Source organism: Sander vitreus, chromosome 6, assembly GCF_031162955.1.
Source record: "Sander vitreus isolate 19-12246 chromosome 6, sanVit1, whole genome shotgun sequence".
NCBI lineage: Eukaryota > Metazoa > Chordata > Actinopteri > Perciformes > Percidae > Sander > Sander vitreus.
In genome coordinates, this window is record NC_135860.1 from 6,946,997 (window position 1) to 6,970,498 (window position 23,502).

General features: G+C 42.2%; 1 protein-coding gene across 1 annotated transcript; it reads right to left on the bottom strand.

Annotated features, from left to right (window-relative positions):
* Nucleotides 1-7: 7 nt before the first annotated feature.
* Nucleotides 8-2,980, bottom strand: LOC144519240 (uncharacterized). Its single transcript, XM_078252250.1, has 2 exons — nucleotides 2,858-2,980; nucleotides 8-1,065 (listed from the first exon to the last, which is right to left on the bottom strand). Exons 1-2 carry the CDS (start codon nucleotides 2,938-2,940, stop codon nucleotides 714-716), a joined length of 435 nt encoding a protein of 144 aa, XP_078108376.1. The 5' UTR covers nucleotides 2,941-2,980; the 3' UTR covers nucleotides 8-713.
* Nucleotides 2,981-23,502: the final 20,522 nt, after the last annotated feature.

Consider the following 23,502-nt stretch of genomic DNA (forward strand, 5'->3'; position numbering starts at 1 on the left):
TCTCATACACCGCTCACAAACTTTATTTTTTATCAAAATAAATATTGACATATGATCTGGAACACTTAAAAAGTAGCATGGCACTGTACATGTCATTTAAAATCCAACCACTTGGCATTATATGTATAGTTAAAATAAAACAATTTGAGAATCGTGCAAAATGCTCAATACTTTCACAGGTAATGTACAAAGTAAAAACTCGTCTGACAGGAAATGTTGAATACAAAATATCTACTGCACAGTTAAGTCATGTAAAGCTCTGGTTTGGTCTCTCCAGTTCCCAACATTATGTTCAGTAGAATGAAAACCGTTTCAACTCAGTGTTTTTATACAGAAGTAGGCAGAAAACCTGCAGGCTTTTAAAAATATGAATGAGGGGTTTTTCTGGCTCATTATGTTGTTTCACCAAACAAACCAAAATGTAAGAGACCTCTCTTCCACAATTGTTACGATGCCATGCAGGTTTTCCACCATGTACTGAGATGCATTTTGGCACTTTGAACCAATGGATGTTAGTGCATGCATTCTCACGTTTCACCTGATGACCGCAGACGACAGAATAAAATAGGACGGCCATTAGTTTCAGTCCATGTTACCACATAGCTTTAACGGCAGCGGCAGTGCTTTTAAAACCAACCAGCTCATAGCTGAAGAAAGCAAAAGGTTCAAGTCCAACATCAGAAGAGACTCTACATTCATCTCATGCTTCAACTTTACCCCCACCGATTGCCGTGCTCCTTCCCTGTACACTGCTCCTGCTGCAGGATGCCATCAGGCCCGTAGAAGTAGCCAGAGGAGGACGGGCCAAGGCCTCCCAGCTGCCGGATGGACTTGCACATGGGGCAGGGGTAGTCGGACAGGCCCTCGATATCTTCAAAGGCCAGGTTGACGATCTGGTCGCAGCAGGGGTCGCAGTAGAGGTGTCCGCAGGAGAGGCGCTTCAGGCGGGCCTCGTAGGAGATGCAGCACTGACAGTGTGGCAGGTCGGGGCCCAGTGACAGAGAGCCGGTCAGGGAGCTGCTCTCCAGGCTGCCGGCCTGGCTCGAGCTCTGCTTGGTGGGAGACCTGAGAGGGATGGTCAGGATGTGAACAGCAAATGAGTCACAATCACACTGTAGAGCTGAAATGATTAGTCAACTAAATGAAAGAAGAAGAAAAAAAAATGGTAATCGATTAATTGTTTTAATGGTCATTTCTCAAGCAAAAAAGGCAAACTGGTTCCAGCTTCTCAAATGTGAGCATTTTCTGCTTTTCTCTCTGCTTTTAATATCATTGAATATCTTTGAGTTTTGGACCGTCAGACAATACAAGACATTTAAAGACCTCACAACTGGCCCTGAGAGATTTTGATGGGCACTTTTCAAACGATAAATCAAAAGTTATTTGACTGATTACTAGTTAAGGAAAATACTTGTTAGTTTCAGTACATATCTTGGTCACAATTCTTTAAAAAAGTCAAACTATTCCTTTAAAGTTTAAATTCACTGTTCAGCCTATTAAAATCAAAATATATATATATTTTTTTTATTACTTGCAATTAAATATAACAGGGAAAAATAAGCAAATCGCATTTTTACTGGACACAAAAAATGTCAAACGAATCGACTAATCATTTCAGCACTGTTTTATAGTATAACTTTGTTCCATGTAGCAGATTTGCTTGAAATCTAAAACAAACAAGTCAAACTAGGGCTACAACTAATTATATTTGTATTATTGATTAACCTGCCAGTTATGTTCTTGATTAATCAAGTCATCCAAGTGCCAGAGATCAGTGACCAATGTCCATTAAAGTTCAAGCTGACTCTTCAGATGTCTTGTTTTGTCCAATATATTCAATTTACAGTTATATAACAGAAAAGTAGCAAATCCTCACATTAAAGAAGCTGGAACCTGAGAATGTTTGACATCTTTGTTTGGAAAAAAAATGACTTAAAATGATCCAATCACCTGACACTCCAAACCAAACCTTAAAAACACGAGACAGCAGTTGTACTCATGGGAACATGCTGGGATCAGTCTTTTCCAGTGCACACTAAAACCAATGTAATGTGGGTGTACAGATTTGTTCCAGGGAATAAATAACTGGTAAAACAAGACCTGAAGTGATCTCAGTTAGGGTGGAGCTGGGTAAATACTCCATAATTTAAAGTGTGGAGGTGTGTCTGCTGTCTTTAGATTGAGACTGTATGTTCTGTGTCAGACTTGGACTCAGGTACTGTCTGTTACTTGGCTGTTGGAGCTCATTAATAGATGCGATGGATAATTATAGCAAATGAACCTCATTGTCTGAAGCCAAATTAGACATGTTCTTAACATGTAAGTAGATGGCACTCAGGCTCCCTCTGATAACATTCTTGGACGCATTTGAAATGGCTTTATATGATTTCAGATTCACTGTAAGTTGTGTAACATAAACTGGCCTTCAGTGAGGCAAAGCTGAATCAAATGAGAGCAAGTGACTCATAAAAACCTGTTGTCATAACAACTGTGAAGTGGAAGACGATATTTCCTCTCAAAAAAATCTATTTCTGCCTGATTTGTCACAGCCTACTCTGACATTTAATCATGTCACACATGGAATCTGACCTCAGTCGCAGACAACACGCGTTGGGCGTTTGCAGTGAGGGTTACACAATTAAGGATTATCCGGAGTGGTGACTTTTAAACTATACAAGCAATTAGGAGAGAATAATAAACAGGTAGATTCACAGAAGATTGGAAAACAGGTTAAGTCGCCCTATATTCATTTCGGATGGCCACAGACACACATTCAGGAATATTCTGCAAACACTAGCAATTTCAGATGAAATACGGTGAAATACAGGCTGATTCTGGCTGAACAGTCTCCACTCACTTTGACGACGATGAATCTTTAAAGCAGTCGAAGCTGAGAGCTGCTAGGATCCTCCACAGCAGATCCATGCCGGTTCTTCTCATGGTAAAATCCAAATGTCATCGACCTGATTTCTGGCGAGCGTCATTTAAGAAAACACGACACCACTAAGTCTGTGTTATATTTACATTCAGGACAAGACAACAAAAAGGAACCTACACCACCCCTCTCCCACGCTATGTGTTTAAATATGCGAATTAAAGAGGATGTGCCGTCATCATCATTCTGCAGGCATCTGAATGGAGGTAAACAAAGCGCTACTCTCGTTTGTGTGCGTGTTTGAGTCGATGGTTCCTCTCGTCGTGTCTCTCCTTTTCCTCCTCCTCCCCTCCTTCTCCTCCTGCTCAGCAGCAGCAGCAGCAGCAGTAGCACAGAGGGGCCGCAGAGAGGCGCAGCTGTACAGCCCAACAGCTGTTTGATTTGCATCAATCAGAGAGAGACACACCGGACCTCTTCAATGGTACGGAAGAGAATTTGGGCCACATTTGGAAAAAAAAAAAATGTATTTGACTTCTGAGTTTAAAGTCAGAATTCTGAGATAGACACTTAATGTTGCAATAAATAGTATATAGTATAGTATATAGTAGGCTATATAGAAAAATAGGGGTTTACTAAGACACAAACAAACTGCAATTTTCCCTTTTAAATGGATATCCGGATCACTGACCTACACATAAACCTAGAGGTGTTGGTGACATTATTCTTGTAATTTTTAGTTAAGGTGATACTGGCACAAAATTTTTTTGTTTCTAAACCTCAGCAGTATTTTGAGGCTGTTTCAGTCTCCTGCTCCACTTCTATCTCATTGGTACGGAAGAAGATTAGGGCCACATGTGAAACAATGTATTGAGTTCTGAGAAAAAAGTCAGAATTCTTAGCCTGGTTGACACCAGACCCTTCTCAGTTGTAACTGAGAGTGGGTCTGGGCAAGGTTCATTCGCAGCTCATTTCCAACGGACGCCGCTCAAATGCCTCTGGGCGCATTGGAGAGTCCTTCAACCAATTAGACCAACGATCCGGGTGACTTAGCAGCGACAGCAGCATCAATGGGTTGCTGCGCTTCGGTAGCCGTCATGTTGAATGTAAACAAAAAGCTGCTCGCCGTTGCTGTGCTATCGTCATCGTGTACAGCCCGCCTCAATGGTTGTGATTGTGGTGTGAATCTTATGGTCTCAATGGTTGTGATTGGTGCCTCGATTTGGAAAAATTGGAAATGGGCTTAAATGGGCTCTTGGCCAGACTGACTTGCAGAGCAAATCTCAAATTTGCCGGAAGTTCGTCAGGGTTTACCCAGGCTAATACACCTCCCTAAAGCTGCTTGAAATGAACTCTTCACGCACTGCCAGGTAGGCCACAGAGCATAGTGCAGGCACTTTAGAGGCAAAGCAAAGCGCAGGTATATGTCATCATCACTTCTGGCTATATCACATACAGCTCAAAGTCAAAGTTGAAATAATTTGAACTTTGAGCGCAGCGCTTGGTGGCAATTTCGAGAGGTGTGCCTTGCTTTCCCCATAGGAGAACAATGGCACAGCCAGCGCAGAGGGTTTTCCCAGGCTACAGAATTCTGACTTTAATCTCAGAAATCTGACTTTTATTTTTAAAGCTACATTGTGTAAGAATTTCTCCCATCTAGCAGTGAAATTTTATATGACAACCAACTGACTATTACTTTCTAGCCCTTCTTCCTTCAGTGGCCAAACACGAAATTAGCTCTCTCCATCATTTACACACAGCTGTTCTAGCCACTCCATTATTAACTTTGGTCTTGTTGTTTTGCCTGTCGCGTTGTCATTTTAATTCTCTTTTTCGCTTCCCTGGCGAGTAATCTCCCCCTTGCATTCGTCATGGTGCCAATAGGTGTAAGAGGGTGAGAGGTACGTCCCTCTTTGGCTAATGTATTTTAAAGATGGAGGCGCTACATGGCTGCCGTCATTCGAGTGAGTCGCTCGTATGTATTCTGAATGATTCTGAATGTCAGATTCTACGCTTACGAGTAGTAGGAAGTAATTGCACATGAATGAGTACATATTTGTGAAAGAACAAAGGTTTTTTTTGCTAAGAATCAACTCAGAAAATTACACAATGTAGGTTGAAGTCCAAAAAAATTTAAGTAAAAAAAATTGTCAGGATTCTGAGATTAAAGTCAGAATTCTGAAAATAAAGTCAGAATTCTGACTTTAAACTTAGAACTCAATACATTGTTTCACATGTGGCCCTAATCTTCTTCCGTACAAATGAGATTGAAGTGGAGCAGGAGACTGAAACGGCCTCAAAATACTGCTAAGGTTTAGAAATAAAGAGTTAAGAAGGTTTTTTTTTGTGCCAGTATCGCCTTAACAAAAAGTTACAAGAATAATGTCACCAACACCTCTGGATTTATGTGTAGGTCAGTGATCCGGATATCCATTTAAAAGGGAAAATCGCTTGAAAATCGTTTGTTTGTGTTTAAGTAAACCCCATTTTTCTATATAGCCTACTATATAATATACTATATACTATTTATTGCACCATTAAGTGTCTGTTTTCATAGAAAATGTCATATTTATTCAAATATCTTAAATTTCAATTCAATTTCAATTCAATGATTTTTAAATATTGTAGGCTATATGAAAACACTTCTCCGGGAACCATCACCTTATCGTGGTGGAGAGGTTTGTGTGTCCCTATGAACCTGAGGGCTGTGTTGTCTGGAGCTTTGTGCTCCTGGTAGGGTCTCCCAAGGCAAAGTGGTCTCAGGTGAGGGGCCAGACAAAGAATGGTTCAAAAATCCTATGAAAAATCGAGGAAGGGATGAAGTGACCCTGCCCGGAGGAAGCCTGGGGCCCCCGTCTGGAGCCAGGCCCGGATGGAGGGCTCGCCAGCGAGCGTCTGGTGGCCGGGTTTGCCACGGAGCCCGGCCGGGCACAGCCCGAAAAAGCTACGTGGCGGACATCTCTCCATCCCATGGGCCCACCACCTGTGGGAGGAACCGCTGGGGTCAGGTGCGCTGCCACATGGGTGGCAGTGAAGGTCAGGGGCCTCGACGGACCAGACTCGGGCAGCAGAGGCTGGCTCTGGGGACGTGGAATGTCACCTCTCTGTGGGGGAAGGAGCCGGAACTTGTGCGGGAGGTGGAGCGCTACCGGTTAGATCTGGTGGGGCTTACCTCTACGCACAGTCTCGGTTCTGGAACCATACTCCTGGATAGGGGTTGGACTCTTTTCTTCTCCGGAGTTGCCCAGGGTGTGAGGCGCCGGGCGGGTGTGGGGATACTCACAAGCCCCAAGCTGAGCGCCGCTACGTTGGAGTTTAACCCGGTGGACGAGAGGGTCGCCTCCCTACGCCTGCGGGTTGTGGGGGGGAAAACTCTGACTGTTGTTTGTTCATATGCACCAAACAAGAGTTCGGAGTATTCTGCCTTCTTGGAGACCTTGAGTGGAGTCCTGCATGGGGCTCCAGTCGGGGACTCCATAGTTCTGCTGGGGGACTTCAACGTGCACGTGGGCAATGATGGAGACGCATGGAGAGGCGTGATTGGGAGGAACGGCCTCCCTGATCTAAACCAGAGTGGTTGTTTGTTGTTGGACTTCTGTGCTAGTCATGGATTGTCTATAACGAACACCATGTTCGAACATAGGGATGCTCATAAGTGTACTTGGTACCAGAGCACCCTAGGCCAAAGGTCAATGATCGATTTTATAATCGTTTCATCTGATCTGAGGCCGTATGTTTTGGACACTCGGGTGAAGAGAGGGGCGGAGCTGTCAACCGATCACCATCTGGTGGTGAGTTGGGTCAGGGGGTGGGGGAAGACTCTGGACAGACCTGGTAAGCCCAAAGCGGGTAGTGTGGGTAAATTGGGAACGTCTGGAGGAGGCCCCTGTCCGACAGACTTTCAACTCACACCTCCGGCGGAGCTTTTCGTGCATCCCTGTGGAGGCTGGGGGCATTGAACCCGAGTGGACAATGTTCAAAGTTTCCATTGCTGAAGCTGAGGTGAGGAGCTGTGGTCTTAGGGTCTTAGGTGCCTCAAGGGGCGGTAACCCACAAACACCGTGGTGGACACCGGTGGTCAGGGAAGCCGTCCGACTGAAGAAGGAGTCTTTCCAGGATATGTTATCCCAGACGACTCCGGAGGCAGTTGCAAGGTACCGAAGGGCCCGAAGGGCTGCAGCCTCTGCTGTGAAAAAGGCAAAGCAGCGTGTGTGGGAGAAGTTCGGAGAAGACATGGAGAAGGACTTTCGGTCGGCACCAAGGTGCTTCTGGAAAACCGTTCGCCACCTCAGGAGGGGGAAGCGGAAAAACCATCCAAGCTGTGTACAGTAAGGATGGGATGCTGTTGACCTCAACTGAGGAGGTAATAGGGCGGTGGAAGGAGCACTTTGAGGAACTCCTAAATCCGACTAATACCCCCTTTATGGTAGAGGCAGAGCTGGAGGATGAGGGGGGATTGGCATCAATTTCCCTGGTGGAGGTTGCTGAGGTAGTTAAACAACTCCACAGTGGCAAAGCCCCAGGAATTGATGAGATCCGTCCAGAAATGCTTAAAGCTCTGGGTGTGGAGGGGTTATCTTGGTTGACACGCCTCTTCAACATTGCGTGGAAGTCTGGGACGGTGCCTAAGGAATGGCAGACTGGGGTGGTGGTTCCCCTTTTTAAAAAGGGGGACCAGAGGGTGTGTGCCAATTACAGGGGTATCACACTTCTCAGCCTCCCCGGTAAAGTCTACTCCAAGGTGCTGGAAAGGAGGGTTCGGTCGATAGTCGAATCTCAGGTTGAAGAGGAACAATGCGGATTCCGTCCTGGTCGTGGAACAACGGACCAGATCTTCACTCTCGCAAGGATCCTGGAGGGAGCCTGGGAGTATGCCCAACCAGTCTACATGTGTTTTGTGGATCTGGAGAAGGCGTATGACCGGGTGCCCCGGGAGATACTGTGGGAGGTGCTGCGGGAGTACGGGGTGAGGGGGTCCCTTCTCAGGGCCATCCAATCTCTGTACGACCAAAGCGAGAGCTGTGTCCGGGTTCTCTGCAGTAAGTCGGACTCATTTCAGGTGAGAGTTGGCCTCCGCCAGGGCTGCGCTTTATCACCAATCCTGTTTGTAGTATTTATGGACAGGATATCAAGGCGTAGTTGGGGTGGAGAGGGGTTGCAGTTCGGTGGGCTGGGGATCTCATCGCTGCTTTTTGCAGATGATGTGGTCCTGATGGCATCATCGGCCTGTGACCTTCAGCACTCACTGGATCGGTTCGCAGCCGAGTGTGAAGCGGCTGGGATGAGGATCAGCACCTCTAAATCGGAGGCCATGGTTCTCAGCAGAAAACCGATGGAGTGCCTTCTCCAGGTAGGGAATGAGTCCTTACCCCAAGTGAAGGAGTTCAAGTACCTTGGGGTCTTGTTCGCGAGTGAGGGGACAATGGAGCGGGAGATTGGTCGGAGAATCGGCACAGCAGGTGTGGTATTACATTCAATTTATCGCACCGTTGTGACGAAAAGAGAGCTGAGCCAGAAGGCAAAGCTCTCAATCTACCGGTCAGTTTTTGTTCCTAACCTCACCTATGGTCATGAAGGCTGGGTCATGACCGAAAGAACAAGATCCAGGGTACAAGCGGCCGAAATGGGTTTCCTCAGGAGGGTAGCTGGCGTCTCCCTTAGAGATAGGGTGAGAAGCTCAGTTATCCGTGAGGAGCTCGGAGTAGAGCCGCTGCTCCTTTGCGTCGAAAGGAGCCAGTTGAGGGGGTTCGGCCATCTGGTAAGGATGCCCCCTGGGCGCCTCCCTAGGGAGGTGTTCCAGGCACGTCCAGCTGGGAGGAGGCCTCGGGGGAGACCCAGGACTAGGTGGAGGGATTATATCTCTAACCTGGCCTGGGAACGCCTCGGGATCCCCCAGTCGGAGCTGGTTAATGTGTCCCGGGAAAGGGAAGTTTGGGGTCCCCTGCTGGAGCTGCTACCCCCGCGACCCGACCCCGGATAAGTGGATGAAGATGGATGGATGGATGGATGGATATTTGAAAACAATATGTCATATAGTTTCATACATTAAAAATGCTTAACAATCAAGTACTTTCTTATATCATTCTCACTCACATCAGTAGTAGGTCCTATTATTAACAAATGTTATGGTAACACTTGGTGACTTTTTTAAATTGTATTCTCAAATCTCAATTTTTTATTTTATCTTATACTGTATATCCTTTTATAACTTACACCTATTCATTGTATGGGGGTCTAGAGATTCAGCTCTAGCATTCCTATAGGCATTTATTTTTCTGTAGTGAGTTCATTTTCACTCAATCAATCAATCAATCAATCGATTCTATGTGTCATGTGAAATTAGTACAATTCCAGTGAAATGTTATCCCAATGTGGATGATGTTAAATTCTCTTCAGGCTACTGTCATTCAGCCTCTTGCACTGTGCAATCATGTTATCATATTAAAAGTACTGTTGGCAGCAGGAGGATCTGAATATGATTTATAATACACAGTATTGAGAATTTTTAAATAAAAAAAATCGTAAATGAAGACGGATTGAAGGAGAGTATGCCCTTGTTCTGTGGACTAAAGGTTTGGCATTTTTGATGTAAGCATTACCTGAAGTAACCACTAGATGGCGACAACTAATTGCCAAAAAAAAAACAACAACAACAAACTCAAAGGGCGGAAACATTTTATCTATGTTTCTACTATATTATAACTATATTTCCATCATTAAAGGAAAACCTACTATGAAACTGTTAATTTTGGTTATAATAAACACTAGCCAACATTAGTATTAGGCTACTGTTTGTCAGAGGTTGTACTGACATTAAATCCCTCAAAGAGATTTATGAGTCATAATACTGCATCATGGTTTATACTGACAGAATAAAACAATGGACACATAGACACTGGTTATATAGACATCTTAATTGAGCTGTTAAAAACAGACTGTGCAGTTTTACATAGCCTAAAGCCTCTGTTTGCTATACTGTGATTCATTACATTACATTTACAACTGCAGATAAGGGCTGGTGGAGGCACATCTTTGTGCCCAGGAAATTTGATCCTGTTTCAAAATGAAATGTGAGTCATCCTGTGTGTCAACCAGGCCTTTGCTTTTTGTTAAGGAAGGTAAAGAGCACACAGCTAAAAACAAATGTAGAGTCGACAGCTGCAGACCATAGACTGTATATTATTAGTGGACAGCGCATCCGGTTCGGCAAAATGCAGAAATGCCTTAAACCTGCATTCTATCTGAATTCCAGCAGGGGTCAACACGTGCGGTTGCAAAAAGGAGGTCGGTGTCTATAGAAGTCTATGGCGAAATGACCCACTTTTCACTTGATTTATTACCTCAGTAAACATTTCAATTAAGAGTTTATATTCTCAATCGCTAATTTTAAGTCTTCTGCAACACAGAATGATGTTAATTTTTTTAATTATGGTCTCGTTGATTTTAAAATCGCCGATAAAGCAGGGAGTGTTTTAGGGCTTAGCCTATAGAGGGTTTTCACCGATGTCACATTCTGGGCGGTAACCTGGATGCGCGGCCATATTGGAGGCACTCGGTGTAAACAACTGAATGGAGTAATGGAGTATTGTGCACTTTGGATACTTTAATACTTTATGTCTAAACAACAGAAAAGCTCATCAAAACGTGTCCAAGATGAAAAGGCATGGAAGGACTTGGACCACAAAAAAAAGGTGTGATATTTTGAGAAATTACAGTTTACTGGCAGTGCAGATCCCTACAAGTTGGCTCCCTCTTCTTGGATCCATGGCGATGCTTCCTTCAGTTGCATATCCCAATATAGTCAACTACCTGGTTTTCTCACCGAGCCCATACACAGCGGAAGACCTTAAAAAAAAAAAGTTTGGAGGCTTATAACCAGATGGTGTGTGGATGGGTGAGGGAGACGCAGTACCAAGTCATTAACGACCAATTGTGAAGGCCAAAGTAAGTAATCAACCTAACCTTAACTGTATGACATCATTGTCCAAAAGTTTTTAATAACTTTTGGAAGTTGATAATATTCCAAATGTTTTTCTCGGTCTGACCTATTGGTACGACCTAAAACACGGCAGTAATTAACCATTTTCCTTAACGCCGTTCGGGATCTTCAGTGCCTGTGCTTTGTTGTGATGCGGAGTACCTCCAACATGGCGACTTAGGGTCTGATGACGCGTCTGATGACGCACCGTGAAAACCCTCTGTTAATACATCCATGTCCATGGCACGTAAACTTCATTTTGGGGGGTTGACCAGCTTTCGTCTTCGTGACTGTGACACTTGGTCGCCTAATAATGTCTTGTTCAACGTTCGGTTGTACGACAAGACACTCGAAGGAGTCGGCAGTTCAGTTTTTTCGGTAAGTAACGTTACATTTTGTTTTAATACTGTTTTTCGTTAACCAATGTTAGCATCCCAATTAATATCAGTTAGCTAGCTAGATTGCACCTTGCTAACCAAGCTAGCGGGCTAACTAATAACGTTATGCAGACCAGACCGTATAAACGGATTAAAATATATATATTTAACGTTACAGTCGTATACAGTAGGTATGCACAACGGTCTCGCCGGTGATTTGTTTTTAACCATATGTGATGTTATTGCTAATCGATGCCTGATATAGCTAACGTTATAGTGCAAATTCATATAAACCCTATTCGCACGGGATTAGAATAATTTTGGGATCGCGTGTGATCACATCTGAGTTTCGTGTGGCGCATTCGCACGGGACAAGCGGAGACTGCTTTTACTTGAATATACTGAAATATATGTACCCCACCCGAGAGTTGGGCAACGTTACCCGGAGGAGCCCGAAGGACAGGCACATACGCTATCACCCCCGCCGCGGCGGCACCCACACAGCATCACCGTCACCTCACCTCGGACAAAGCTGCGCTGGAGCGCGCCGACGGACGGGGCAGTAGGCCAGACTATCTGTTTTTGCGATAAAATGTCGCACATATATATATATATATATATATATATATATTGTAAAATTACAGAAGTGTTCTATCTTGAAATTGTATAAAGCACCAGGTTCAATATTCTTTTCTCAAAAAATTCTAAATACATTATTTCAGACTGTTAATGTACCTAACAAGCATGCTGTTGCAGGAGTTATTAACCACTGTTGTTGATGCTGTTACACTGATGTCTTTCTTCCACTTACTGTAGTTGTGCTAATCTATTTGAAGACCTTCTGTAAGCACATTAATCTGTTTTAAGATGAGTCACATACATGTTACAATCTATATTTACAAATTCTGTTTATTACTAAAATGTACACAAAAGTGTTGCGTACAATACACAATGTCTAAGATAAATTTGACATGTAGGAGTATGTTTACTTAATACTGCATGTCCTCAACTGAAGCATACATTCATGTACAAGCTCATATATTAATATAATTAATTGTGATCTACCATGCCTTAACTACATGTTTGTCTTTACAAAGGTATCCTCACTGAAAACTGAATAACGAGAGCCTACAGAAGAAGACCTGGTGTATAGAGCAGCGTATTTGGTGCCATTCATCTGGTTGTGGAAAACTGATTGCATTGACCACATCCGAAGTTCTCAAATGTGTTCTGATTATAACGATGCCAGAAAATCATTTTTGGTTCAGCTTCTTCTGCTGAAAGGACAGACCAACTTTTAGCACTTTAGCAGTCATTGGTATTTAGAGGTTCAAAATGTGATTCCTGTAATAGATGTGTCCTCTTGTGTTACTGTTAGGCCTGCTGCTCCTAGGTAGCTTCTCTGTCTCTCCTCCCTCCCTCTCTGTTTGTCTCTTATTGCAGGAGTGTCTAGAGTGAGGGAGTCTGGGTTCCAGCTGCCTCTCATCTACCACAATCAACCAACAATTTGTGATAATACTTTTGTTATAATGAATTTACAATAACCCTACACAGATTAAACAGCACCTAGTGCATTTTCAATTACCTACTAAACACTTGACTATGTATGTCAAAATTAAATATATGTCTATAAATTAATCTAAAAGGATTTTGTGTTTTCATGGTGATTAAAATTGACAAGTACATAAAGACACACAAGAAAAGCAGAAACTACATTTTCCTGATCCTTCTTTGTCAACATTCAAGTATGGTAACATTTAAGAAATCATATTTATGTTGATTAAAGCCAAAATAGACACTAGCAGGTGCTGCAGGTCCTCCTTCATTCCTGCGACGAGGTTGACGCCTTTGACATCTCCCAGGTCATTCCCGCCACAGTGAACAAGGAGGACATCCGGGGCTGCTCTTCTTTGTAGGGACTGGAAAAAGAAAGGGAGAAGGCTCTTACACCGCAGACCACCCCAGCCGAACAAATAGATGAAAACATCTTCGATGCCAAGGTTGTTCCCCATGGTCTTTGCCTCTCTCTCGGCCCCACGCTGGACGTAGCTGTCACCAATGATCCAGACTGTTGCTGGATGGAAAAACACATTGTAATAGTGAGAAATGTATCAGATTTTAGGCTATGAAGGAAAAAGGATAAATAAACAGCTAACTTGTTATTTGAAAATGCATTATTACCTCGGCTTGGTTGTATAAAACAAGTCTGCTAAAAGTTTAATGTTGTACAATAAATAGAAAAAGAAAAGTAACTATTACTTCTGGGGCATTGGGTGGGTGCACATGCCATTGTGGCTCTCAGCACTCATTTCTGAAAGAAAGGGAAAGAATCATCAATTTCCATTTGAGCCCCTCATAGTTAAATATATAGCTATGCACACTAGCATGTAACTGTACTTCATTAATTATGTGGGAGAATACACATGAATCAACAGCAGTCTATTGTTCTTTAGTGTAACTTTAAATTATTAAATGAGCTTATTTCTGCTAACGTTAGCTAGCTCTTAAAAGCATGTCAAGGCTAAATGCGCCAACCATAGACGGATGGCGCGAACAATAGCAAGACATTATGGTCCATAATGGTTATTACAGTCAATCAAACGTTATAAGAAACTCGGTTATACGTTTGCTAATAGTTAGCGTTAGAAAATGATAAGCATTGACAATCCCCGTTTTGCTATCGCTGACACTACGTTTAAATTAGGAAAACGTAAACTTCGATTTGCAGAAAATTAACGTTAGCATGTTTCACGGTAGCTAAGTGGTTACAGACAATTTATATGGTAACTTCAGATACATTTACTTTACAATGTGACTCCTCTTATATGTAATGTAACTATGGGACAAAGATATATTTACAACCTAGCGAAGCTAAATCTTACCTCGAATTATGTAGGCTAGCTTTCAGCAGCAGTTGCATCCAGATTGCCAGTGAAAGTGTGTAACGTAACGTAGAAAGTGTAAGCAGCGTTGGCAACTCTCAGCTAACGTTACAGTCAGATACCGCCCAACAGTCTATGGCTCCTCCCTCTCTCCTCCCTCACCCCTCCCCTGTCTAAAAACGTCACATCTGCAACCAGGATGGCTGCGCCCATAAACACAAACTCAACGACTCATAGCCAAGGGGGTAAGCTTCGCTTCAGAGCTCAAATCTCCTATGGCGCCATTTGGATGCTACAAAGCGATCACCCGACGTAAGCATTCCATTGACTGCCATTCATTTTGACGTCACTTTGACAGCGAATAACTTTACATCTGAAGCGTTTAAAGACTTTATTTGTCCATTGTTTATTTCTAAAGAAACACGACAATGTATAAAAGGCTCCATTACCTTGTACCTCACGTTATGGCTCCGTAGTATACGTTTTTGTAAAAATAGGCTAACGATTGTGTCATAACCACGCAACTTACTGTCGCATAGTAGAGGAATTACCGTATAGTACGGGAGAAGCTCGCAGGCAGTTTCGACTTACATTAGCTGTTTAAGTTTAATTACTAATGTTATAACTAGCATTTTAGTTAGCAATAATTAGCCTGTGTCCATGTTATCTCCTTACATATACCTACGCTCTCTGTCTCTGCAAGATTGGGAATGATTGAGATTTCTCTTGGCACAGCTACCAGAAGACTTCCAACTTTCAGACACGTTGCTCACGTCACATTTACGTAATTTCTCTCAGTTGGAGGCTGCGCAGTAATGCTCAGCGCTCACCGGAAAAGTGCTTCTAAAGGCCTTCACTGGTCTCCGTCCAGAGCAACAAGATCTGTTGGTCCATTCTTATATACAGTCTATGCTCATAGCAGATCTCCACAAACCAATGGGTGATGTCACACATGTTCTGTCCATTAATAATATACAGTCTATGCTGCAGACACACAAAGTGCAGCCGAGCTGAAGTTTGTTTCTGGAGGTAGCCTAAATTTTGGTTTGTGGAGATGATAATGCGGTGTGTCAGGGCTTCAGCCAGGCCAGCTCCCGGCAAGTGCGGGGACACGTTACACACTCTGTCACATTTCCAACAGGTTTCTTTGCAGGGACAAAGATTTATCTTCCCGTCTCTCTATTTCTCTTTCCTACGGTGTCAAATGTCACATAATGGTTGCTTAACCTGTATCTGTTGTGCATGACAACTAAAGACCTTGAACCTTGATTGATTCATTGATGTAAAAAAAAGGGTCAGTTGCACATGCTGAAATCCTGAAACTGATCAACTAACCGCTTCAGCTCTATTATGGTGTCTACTAAGTCCCTATTCAATTCAATTTTATTTATAGTGTCAAATCATAACATGAATTATCTCATGACACTTTACAGATAGAGTAGGTCTAGACCACACTCTATAATTTACAAGGACTCAACAATTCCAGTGATTCCCCCAAGAGCACCTATATAAAGTAGGCTACAACAGTGAGTGATCCAGCAAACATATAGGCCTACAGAGTCAACAAGCGTAAGTAAAAAGATTGAAAAACAGTCAATTAAACAGTATTGAGAACATTAGCAAGTTAGCAAAATATTAGCATTAGATAGCTAGTAGCTATAATAGCTAGCTTGGTTAGCAGTAAACTGTGATCACAGAAAAAATAAGAAACAAATTACATCTGGATATGAGTCAAATTAGTGTCCACATGAAAAGACTACAAAGAATAGGCCTGCACCACCAAACAAATAAAAGAAATGCACTGGGAATTCAAATTAATAGCTGCCATTGAACTCTTTAAAGTGCTTAAAACCCATTGAAACCTTTTCGTTTTTCATTTCAAGCCAGTACAAACCCTTTGTAATATTATTGCACTCATGTTGTGCTTATTCTTTCTGAAGCTCTTGAATGGCAGAAACACATTAAACTCCCCCCCACTAATAATGTGTCACTTTCACTATAACATTCCCACTGCTTCATCACTCTTCACAATCATGCTGAGCCAGACCGAGGACGGAGTAACTGCATGGCCTTTCAGGCCAGCTGATCAATAGATGACCCAAACAGACAATCTGATGTGGCGACAATCAGACGACAGCTGGAGTGTCAGCGCCAATCCGACTGAAAGTGGAGGTGTTACACACATATGTGGCCATGAATGCAGGTCATGTGGTTTTAGACCAATCAGAGATGTTCATTTTCCTATAGAGGGAAGAAAGAAGAATGTAAATTATATATATTTCCAGGAGGCATGAATGAGGATTCCTAAGGGTAATGAGTTTTTTTGGGGTAAAATATCTCATTTGTTTGCTTTCACTGTGCTTATTCATGTCACGTTGTTTTTATATCTTAAAGCTTTAGTGCGTAACTTTTTTTATATTAATGAACGTCTGTTGCATTCAAGCAATTGCCAAATGAGTTGATACAAAGCTAATTAAGACTATCAGCTCCACAAAACTCTCTCTGTATTTCTCAGTATGGCTATATTCAGAAAACGGTGTCATCCGGCGACTTTCTTGGCAGAAAATCGATGACCTCTTCTGAAGAGTCCATGTTTTTTTAATGCTCCGTGTCCTCCTTGGTTACAAGCAACTGCGTAGAGGAGGGGTGGGGGTGGTGCGAGATCAGGGAAGGCTTGTATCATGTGGATGCACCGCCAGTTTTGTTGTCATGTTAATGACATTCAGCAGCTAAAGAGCCAGATTGTTTTAGCAGTTGGTGGAGACCAAAACAGAACAACAAAAAAGAGTGAATATTAGACTTACATTCATTAGGTGGCCAGAAACAAGACTCAAAATGCATGCTAACATTGCTGTGTCTGCTTAATGTGTAAATAGCCAATTGTCTGCTGAAGAAAAATCACCTTTATTAGGTGATAATATAATATTGTCTTGTTCACAGCTTTTTTTCTGCTGAAAAATTAGCTATTGCAGATTTAAAGTATTAGCAGTAAAAATATACCCCAGAATAAAAAAAAGCACTTATTGTAAAGTAGTTTAGAGTTTTATTTCACTGTCAGGGTCATTTTGTGTCTCTCTGTCCCTCCCGCCAGCCACATTCCCACTTTCCCAAACCCTATTGTAGCCTTTCTCTACCTGTCCACCAGCTGCCCTTTGAGGTTTCCTCCTGCACCAGTTATCTGACTCTGTCATCCACCTGCTCACCTGTTTCCACTTTCCTCATCAGCCCTGCAAATATTTAACCAGCCCTTTTCCCCTCACTCCCTGCCAGGTTGTTGATGTTGCATTTCTTGCTTGTACCTAACCTAACCAGAGTCTGTATCTGCCTGCACCTTTTTCTGGCCCCTGTCCCTGTTGATCCGTTTGGATTTTTATATGCATGCCAGTAAGGTCATGTACCTCTAGTGTTGTTCTGAATAAATCCCTGAACTGTCTTAGTCTGCATTTGGGTCCTATCACTGTTTCCGCTTGCGTCAGTTGTGACAGTAAAAACGTTTGACTTTAGTTTTAGGAATCGTTATACAAAAGGAATGATTGAAGAAAATTAAAAGGGAAAGAAATAAGGGCAGAAGGAAGTAAGAAAAGAGGAAAAAGACGGGCGGGAGAAAGATATTAACGTGATAGGCAGAGAAAATACCTTGCAAGTAGCTGAAGTTGTTACTAGAACTTCTCTAATCTGTTATACAAAATACAAGGTGGTACTGAATCAAGAATAAAAGATATTTGATCAAACAGTTTGAACTTTGTTAGCCAGTCAACTTATTTTATGTTTTGAATAAAAAACATTTAGTTTAGGAAATATTTAGATTTACTTTGCTATAGAAAGAATTTTCTTTCCCATAAGGTAAAGTGTGTGCCAGTTATGAGAAATATTATTACCTGAAACACAAACTCCTATATTGATTCAGTTAACTTAAAGGCTTTAATGCTGATCTACAATACTGTATATAGATGTTATTTTTATCTCATGGTTTCCGTATATTACTGAAATACTGATATTTGTGTCAGATACTTAGAAAATTAATAAAATGGGATTTCAGCAGTTTTCCACCAGGGGCATCCTTGTGATTTCTTCCCCATTCTTTTTAACATGGCCAATTATAGGCACGAGCCCAAAGCACGTGCAGGGAGAGGCTCAGCTTGCACATTTCATATGGAGCCAATGCTAGTTTAAAAAATGCCAGTCTAAAACTGAGATACATCGAGCATTAAGCGCGGAGAGTGCTTTAACCACCTGGCTGTGTGCATCCCACATAAAGTGTGACCCTGTCATATTTAGACTCGCTAATGATTGACTCACTCAGGAGAAAAATAAATTGCCTTCACCATTTCAGGTTTCATACAAAAGCAGCTTACACCCCCCCCCCTGTTCTTTCTGAGCGGAATGGTGTCTGCTGGAGGAGAGATGGGAGTGGAGGAGGAGGAGGGGGCGGTGTCTCCATCCAAGAGGGATGTTGTAGTAAGTAAAAGGGGGTGGGTGGGAGGAGGGTGCAGCTCTCTGCTACTACGTCAGTGGACATCACAGGGGCACACAGGACCTTTTTGCTTCAGGTACTCGGGTGACTCCCTGCACGGACCAAAAAAAAAAAAAAAAGCGAATCCCGGTCACCCTAAAACGCGCTGACCTTCCCACTATAAAGGTAAGCAATTGAACAATCCTTCTGAAATGTGCAATTTAATCTGAATCTTCCTTTTTATTTCAATAATTCCCCTAATTTCTTCGTCTGCTGCCGTTTTTGACGGTGTAGGTGCACCGTATTCAGATGCAGGATAACAGGAATGAAGATTTAGGCTACATGTGTTTATGATACAACTCGACATTTATTCGCTAAAAACGAGTTTAAAGGCCTGCCCTGCGCTACGCGGTGACCCCTAAAACTGTACTCGAAAGGAAATCAAGGAACAAGTCGATTTTGAATAAGCAAATGTAGGCTGTTCGTATGAAATGTTGCAGTGCAGGCGATATTTGAAGATTTCTGATTTTGGCGAAATGCGCCCTGCGTTCTTGTTCTCGCTGGGAGGTCTTGTGCGTAACGGCGACCATCATCCATCCCAGAGCAGAGGATTGACTCTGAGGAGGAGGAGGAGGCAGGAAGGGAAAGGTAGGAGGTTACAGTGTTATGTTTTAATGACATGAAACAGCACATTATGTTCAGCTTCCCGTCATGGATCCAGTTTGGTCTAATTGGTGATAGTTTGGGCACCGATGCCCTTGCCCCTCTCTGTCGCCTATTCCGCCTTCTCTCTTCAGGTCATACATTTGTAGGTCTGCCATTAAAACTACTTTTTCTCAGATTGTTGAAAAGTGTGTTGCCCTGCTTATATGCTACATTTAATTAGTACAACATCAGGGGAAATGTCAGTGAATCTGGGTGTCTCCTGCGTCGTGCGTGAAAATGACCTTGTAGAAACCCATCGGGGGAGAATGTGATGGAGAAGAGTGACGAGCAATTCCCCCCCACCCCTGCTTTCCTCTGTGGCGTTGCTTTGCGGTGGTTTATGTCGGTGGTGCTGAAACGACTTTGCCCAGAGAGGACATTGTTTGATATTGTGAGTGACCTTTAAAAGAGGAAGATGAATACGCTGTTGGAACATGATATATGGCATAGATTTGTGGTCTATTCTGTGTTTGGAGGTGGTTACAAATTGGCATGTCTGATATGTTGTCCCTGTGGCAGCCATGACTGCAGCTCAGGCAGTTTTTGAGCTGTTTATGCATCCAACCCACATGAGGGGTGGCAGTGAGGGGAGCATCTACCTTTGCAAACCTGCAGGACTACATCTGACAGCCCTCTTTTCTTCAAAAAAACAAAAATGATTTATGGTTTGTGATTGAAGGCCTGACACACTTTCAGCCTCTTAATTAGCCGTTGTCAGGCTGCAACAAGAGCCCTGGTTACATCTTTACCTTCACAATCATAACAAAATCTCCTCTTCAGCAGAGTTCACAGCGATCAAACATCCTGTTGACAGGTTTTTCTTTTTTCTTTTCTTTGTGACTGGATGTTGACTTCTTGTGCACCCATCCATTCTTCAGGAAGATGCTTTTCTGTTTTTGTGTTGTGGTAATTCAGTGTTATGTTTTTATGCAATCCATCCTTCAACCCATTTACACACGTGTGCAGTGTTGTGCTAGACTTTAGACATGCAGGAGGAGAACACCAAGCCAGCTGTAGGAATAGAATCCCACACCTTCTTAACAGTGCAATATCAATGTCTAAAGGTTTTCAATATGAATCCTATTTGAGCTGTCACTCAACATGCAGCAAAAGAGGCTGTAACTATTAGTAGAGATGTTTGCTACAACTTTGCAGTGGTGCAGCAGTAAAGATAGCTGCAAGTGGTAAACCCAAATCTGTGCTTCAAAACATCACTTTTAGATAAGTTACAATAAGTTGATAAAACGATTAGCAGGAAATGAACAACAGCAACTATTTGATAGTTATCAATCGTTCAAACAAATGTCAAATATTTGCTGCTTCTATCTTTTAAACGAGAGGATTTGATGCTTTTCTTTCTCATATAGTAAATTGAATATCCTGTTTTGGATTGTTGGCTGAATGTAACAAGCTGTCTAAATGTGTGACAGTGGGCTGTGGGAAATCACATTTTAGGCAAAATGGTTATGAAATAATAGAGACAATAATGAGTGATGTTACTGACGTGTGCATGTTGTTTTGCAGTCTGTGGCTAAATATTAAAAAGAGTTAACAGCATGTTGAATTGATTAAGAGTTTTCTATGCCCCGAGCCATCACTTAGCACAACAGAAGCAGAGTGACTTGACATCAGTGGGGCAGGTGAGGCTGACGTTGTTCCAACACCTTAACACAGGAGCTCCACTTGAAACCAGGAGGAGCTAAGGGAGCTGCTCTGTTTGGTGTTCTCATTTTCTGCCTGCTACCCCTGCTGATTGGGCCATGCTCCGGTCTGTCCACAGAGATTAGCCCTGTCACAAGTTACAGCTCGCCTCTCCCTGCAGCTGCGAGCAGTGGAGCCGGATATATTAGCATAACAGCTAATAACCCCACAGGTTGCATTGCAGCAGAGCAGAGATATTCTCCTCAACTACCCAATCCGGGTGTTGTCAAGATCAGCAATTAGCACAGCTGTTTCAACATTTAGATCGGTGCTTCCAGGAAACGCTGGTTCATTTGTGCTGCGTGGTCTTTCTACACAGGTCTGTTTTTGGCTTGTGTTGCTGCTGCTGAAATGTTGCTCTCCGCTAAAGATTTACTGTGAGACTGAGAGATAATGGATTGCTGTCTCTGTCGTCTGCAGATTGGTGGGTCGAAGAAGCGATTACAGCCAAACTCTCCCATTTAACAACTGACCGTGCATTTGTTTCTTCTTCTTTTTTACCAGAGGAGGTGTCTGACTACTGTCTTCTGCTTTTAAACAAATGCATTTGATATGTACTGGCCCAGCCTTTTTAGCTTGTTTTTAAATTTGTGAAATCTATTTTTACAGTAGTATTTCCCCCATCAGGGATAGTACAGGTTTATTTTACAAGTCCCAAACTATTCTAATAATGTAATAATATTTAATAGAAAGAGACTTGTATGTAAGTGCAATTTCTTAGGGAGGTTTCTGGTAAGGGCTCTGTAATGTGCCAATATTGCAAATGGAGACAGTGTTTAGGCTTCACCTGATTAATTCACTTTACCTTTTTTTTAAGTAACTGCAATGTAAACATGTAGACCTTTCAGTATACTTGTGAATTTTGGGAAAGTATACAATTAAAACACATTAATATTTACTATATTTGCTATTCAAATCATTAAGATTTTGCCAGTTCTTTTAAGGAAATTGTAACTTTGCTCTTTCTGAAAAACTATTTTAAATAAGTGGTTACTTAAAGAAATGGCTAGATCATTTAGGAAATTCACTAGATCAGAAGATTGATAAAACACTTTCTGTGCATTACGGATGGAGCTGGAACCAGAAGGCAGTTAGCTTAGCTTAGCTTAAAGACAGGAAGTGGCACGTAGCTCCCAGTAAAAAACACAACTTCTTACATTTCAGTTTGTATAAAGATTAAACAAATGACGACATGTTAATTAGTCAGCTTCACAGGCGCTGTTAGGTTTATTTTTGGAGAGAGCAAGGTTAGGTGTGTCCCTTGCTAGTCTTTATGCTAGGCTAAGCTAATTGCATCCACACATCGCCCCATAGTTAACACACAACACAAAAAAAAGCATATTTTTCTAAATGTGTCTTTTCTCAGATTATTGTCTCTAGTTCCTCTGTGATTTGAACCTAATTACAAAGACCTGACAAGAAACCTTCCAGGAGATTATTAAGAAATCATGGTACCTGTTAAATAAAGCGCTTCTCCTTTCTGCTCCACTACTTTGAAGACGAAGTGTTCGGCAGTTTGAGCTGAGCGCAGTGATGATGAGATGACACACGCCGCAGCTCCAGGAGAAACACAAATGGCTTTGATGCACAGGGAAGGAAGAGCAAAGCTTGTACTGGCAACAATTTAATTCAAACAACCATAAAATAAAACATCATACCTATTGTTCAATGAGAGAGAAGAGCTGCAGCAGAGCATCTCTGGTGTGCAGTGGAAGTGATATCTGCAGAGAGAGTTTGGCCTATATATTCTTTGGTGTCTAGGAAGAATTCATTTTCTCTTTGGAAGTAGTAGTGGTGGTGTCTTGCAGTACATGATTCACTATTGCACAGAGCATGTTCACCTGATTTTAACATCTCAGGGCCCTTTTTTATTTTCACAATTGTATTATGGTAAAGTCAGTAGTTCCACTACTTTAGTCCAGAGTGAAATACACTACCGGTCAAAAGTTCAGGGTCATTTAGAAATTTCCATTCCACTCCATTATAGACAGAATACCAGCTGATCTGAGTGGGTGGCTGATCTTTAATGCAATATCTACATTGCCCATTATCAGCAACCATTCATCCAATGTTCCAAAGGCACATCTGTTTACTAATCTGATATCATTTTAAAAGGCTAACTGAGAAAACATTGGAGAACCCTTATTAACCCTCATAACCCAATTATGTAAGCACATAATGTAATCTGAAAACTGCTGCCCTGGTTAAAAAAACAATGCAACTGATCTCAGCTGGTATTCTGCCTATAATGGAGAGGAAATTTCTAAGTGACCCCAAACTTTTGACCGGTAGTGTATATATTAATACAATGATTAATTTGAATAATTTTCATTGTGTTTTAGTTTCCTTAATTTTTGCAATTTGCAGTGGTGGAATGAAACCAAGTACATTTACTCAAGTACTGTACTGAAGTACATATTTGAGGTACTTGTATACATCTCATCCTTGTGCTCAGAGGAGAATATTTTACTTTTTTTACTTCACTACATTTGTTTGATAGCTTTAGATACTTTTAAGATTACATTTTTTCATCG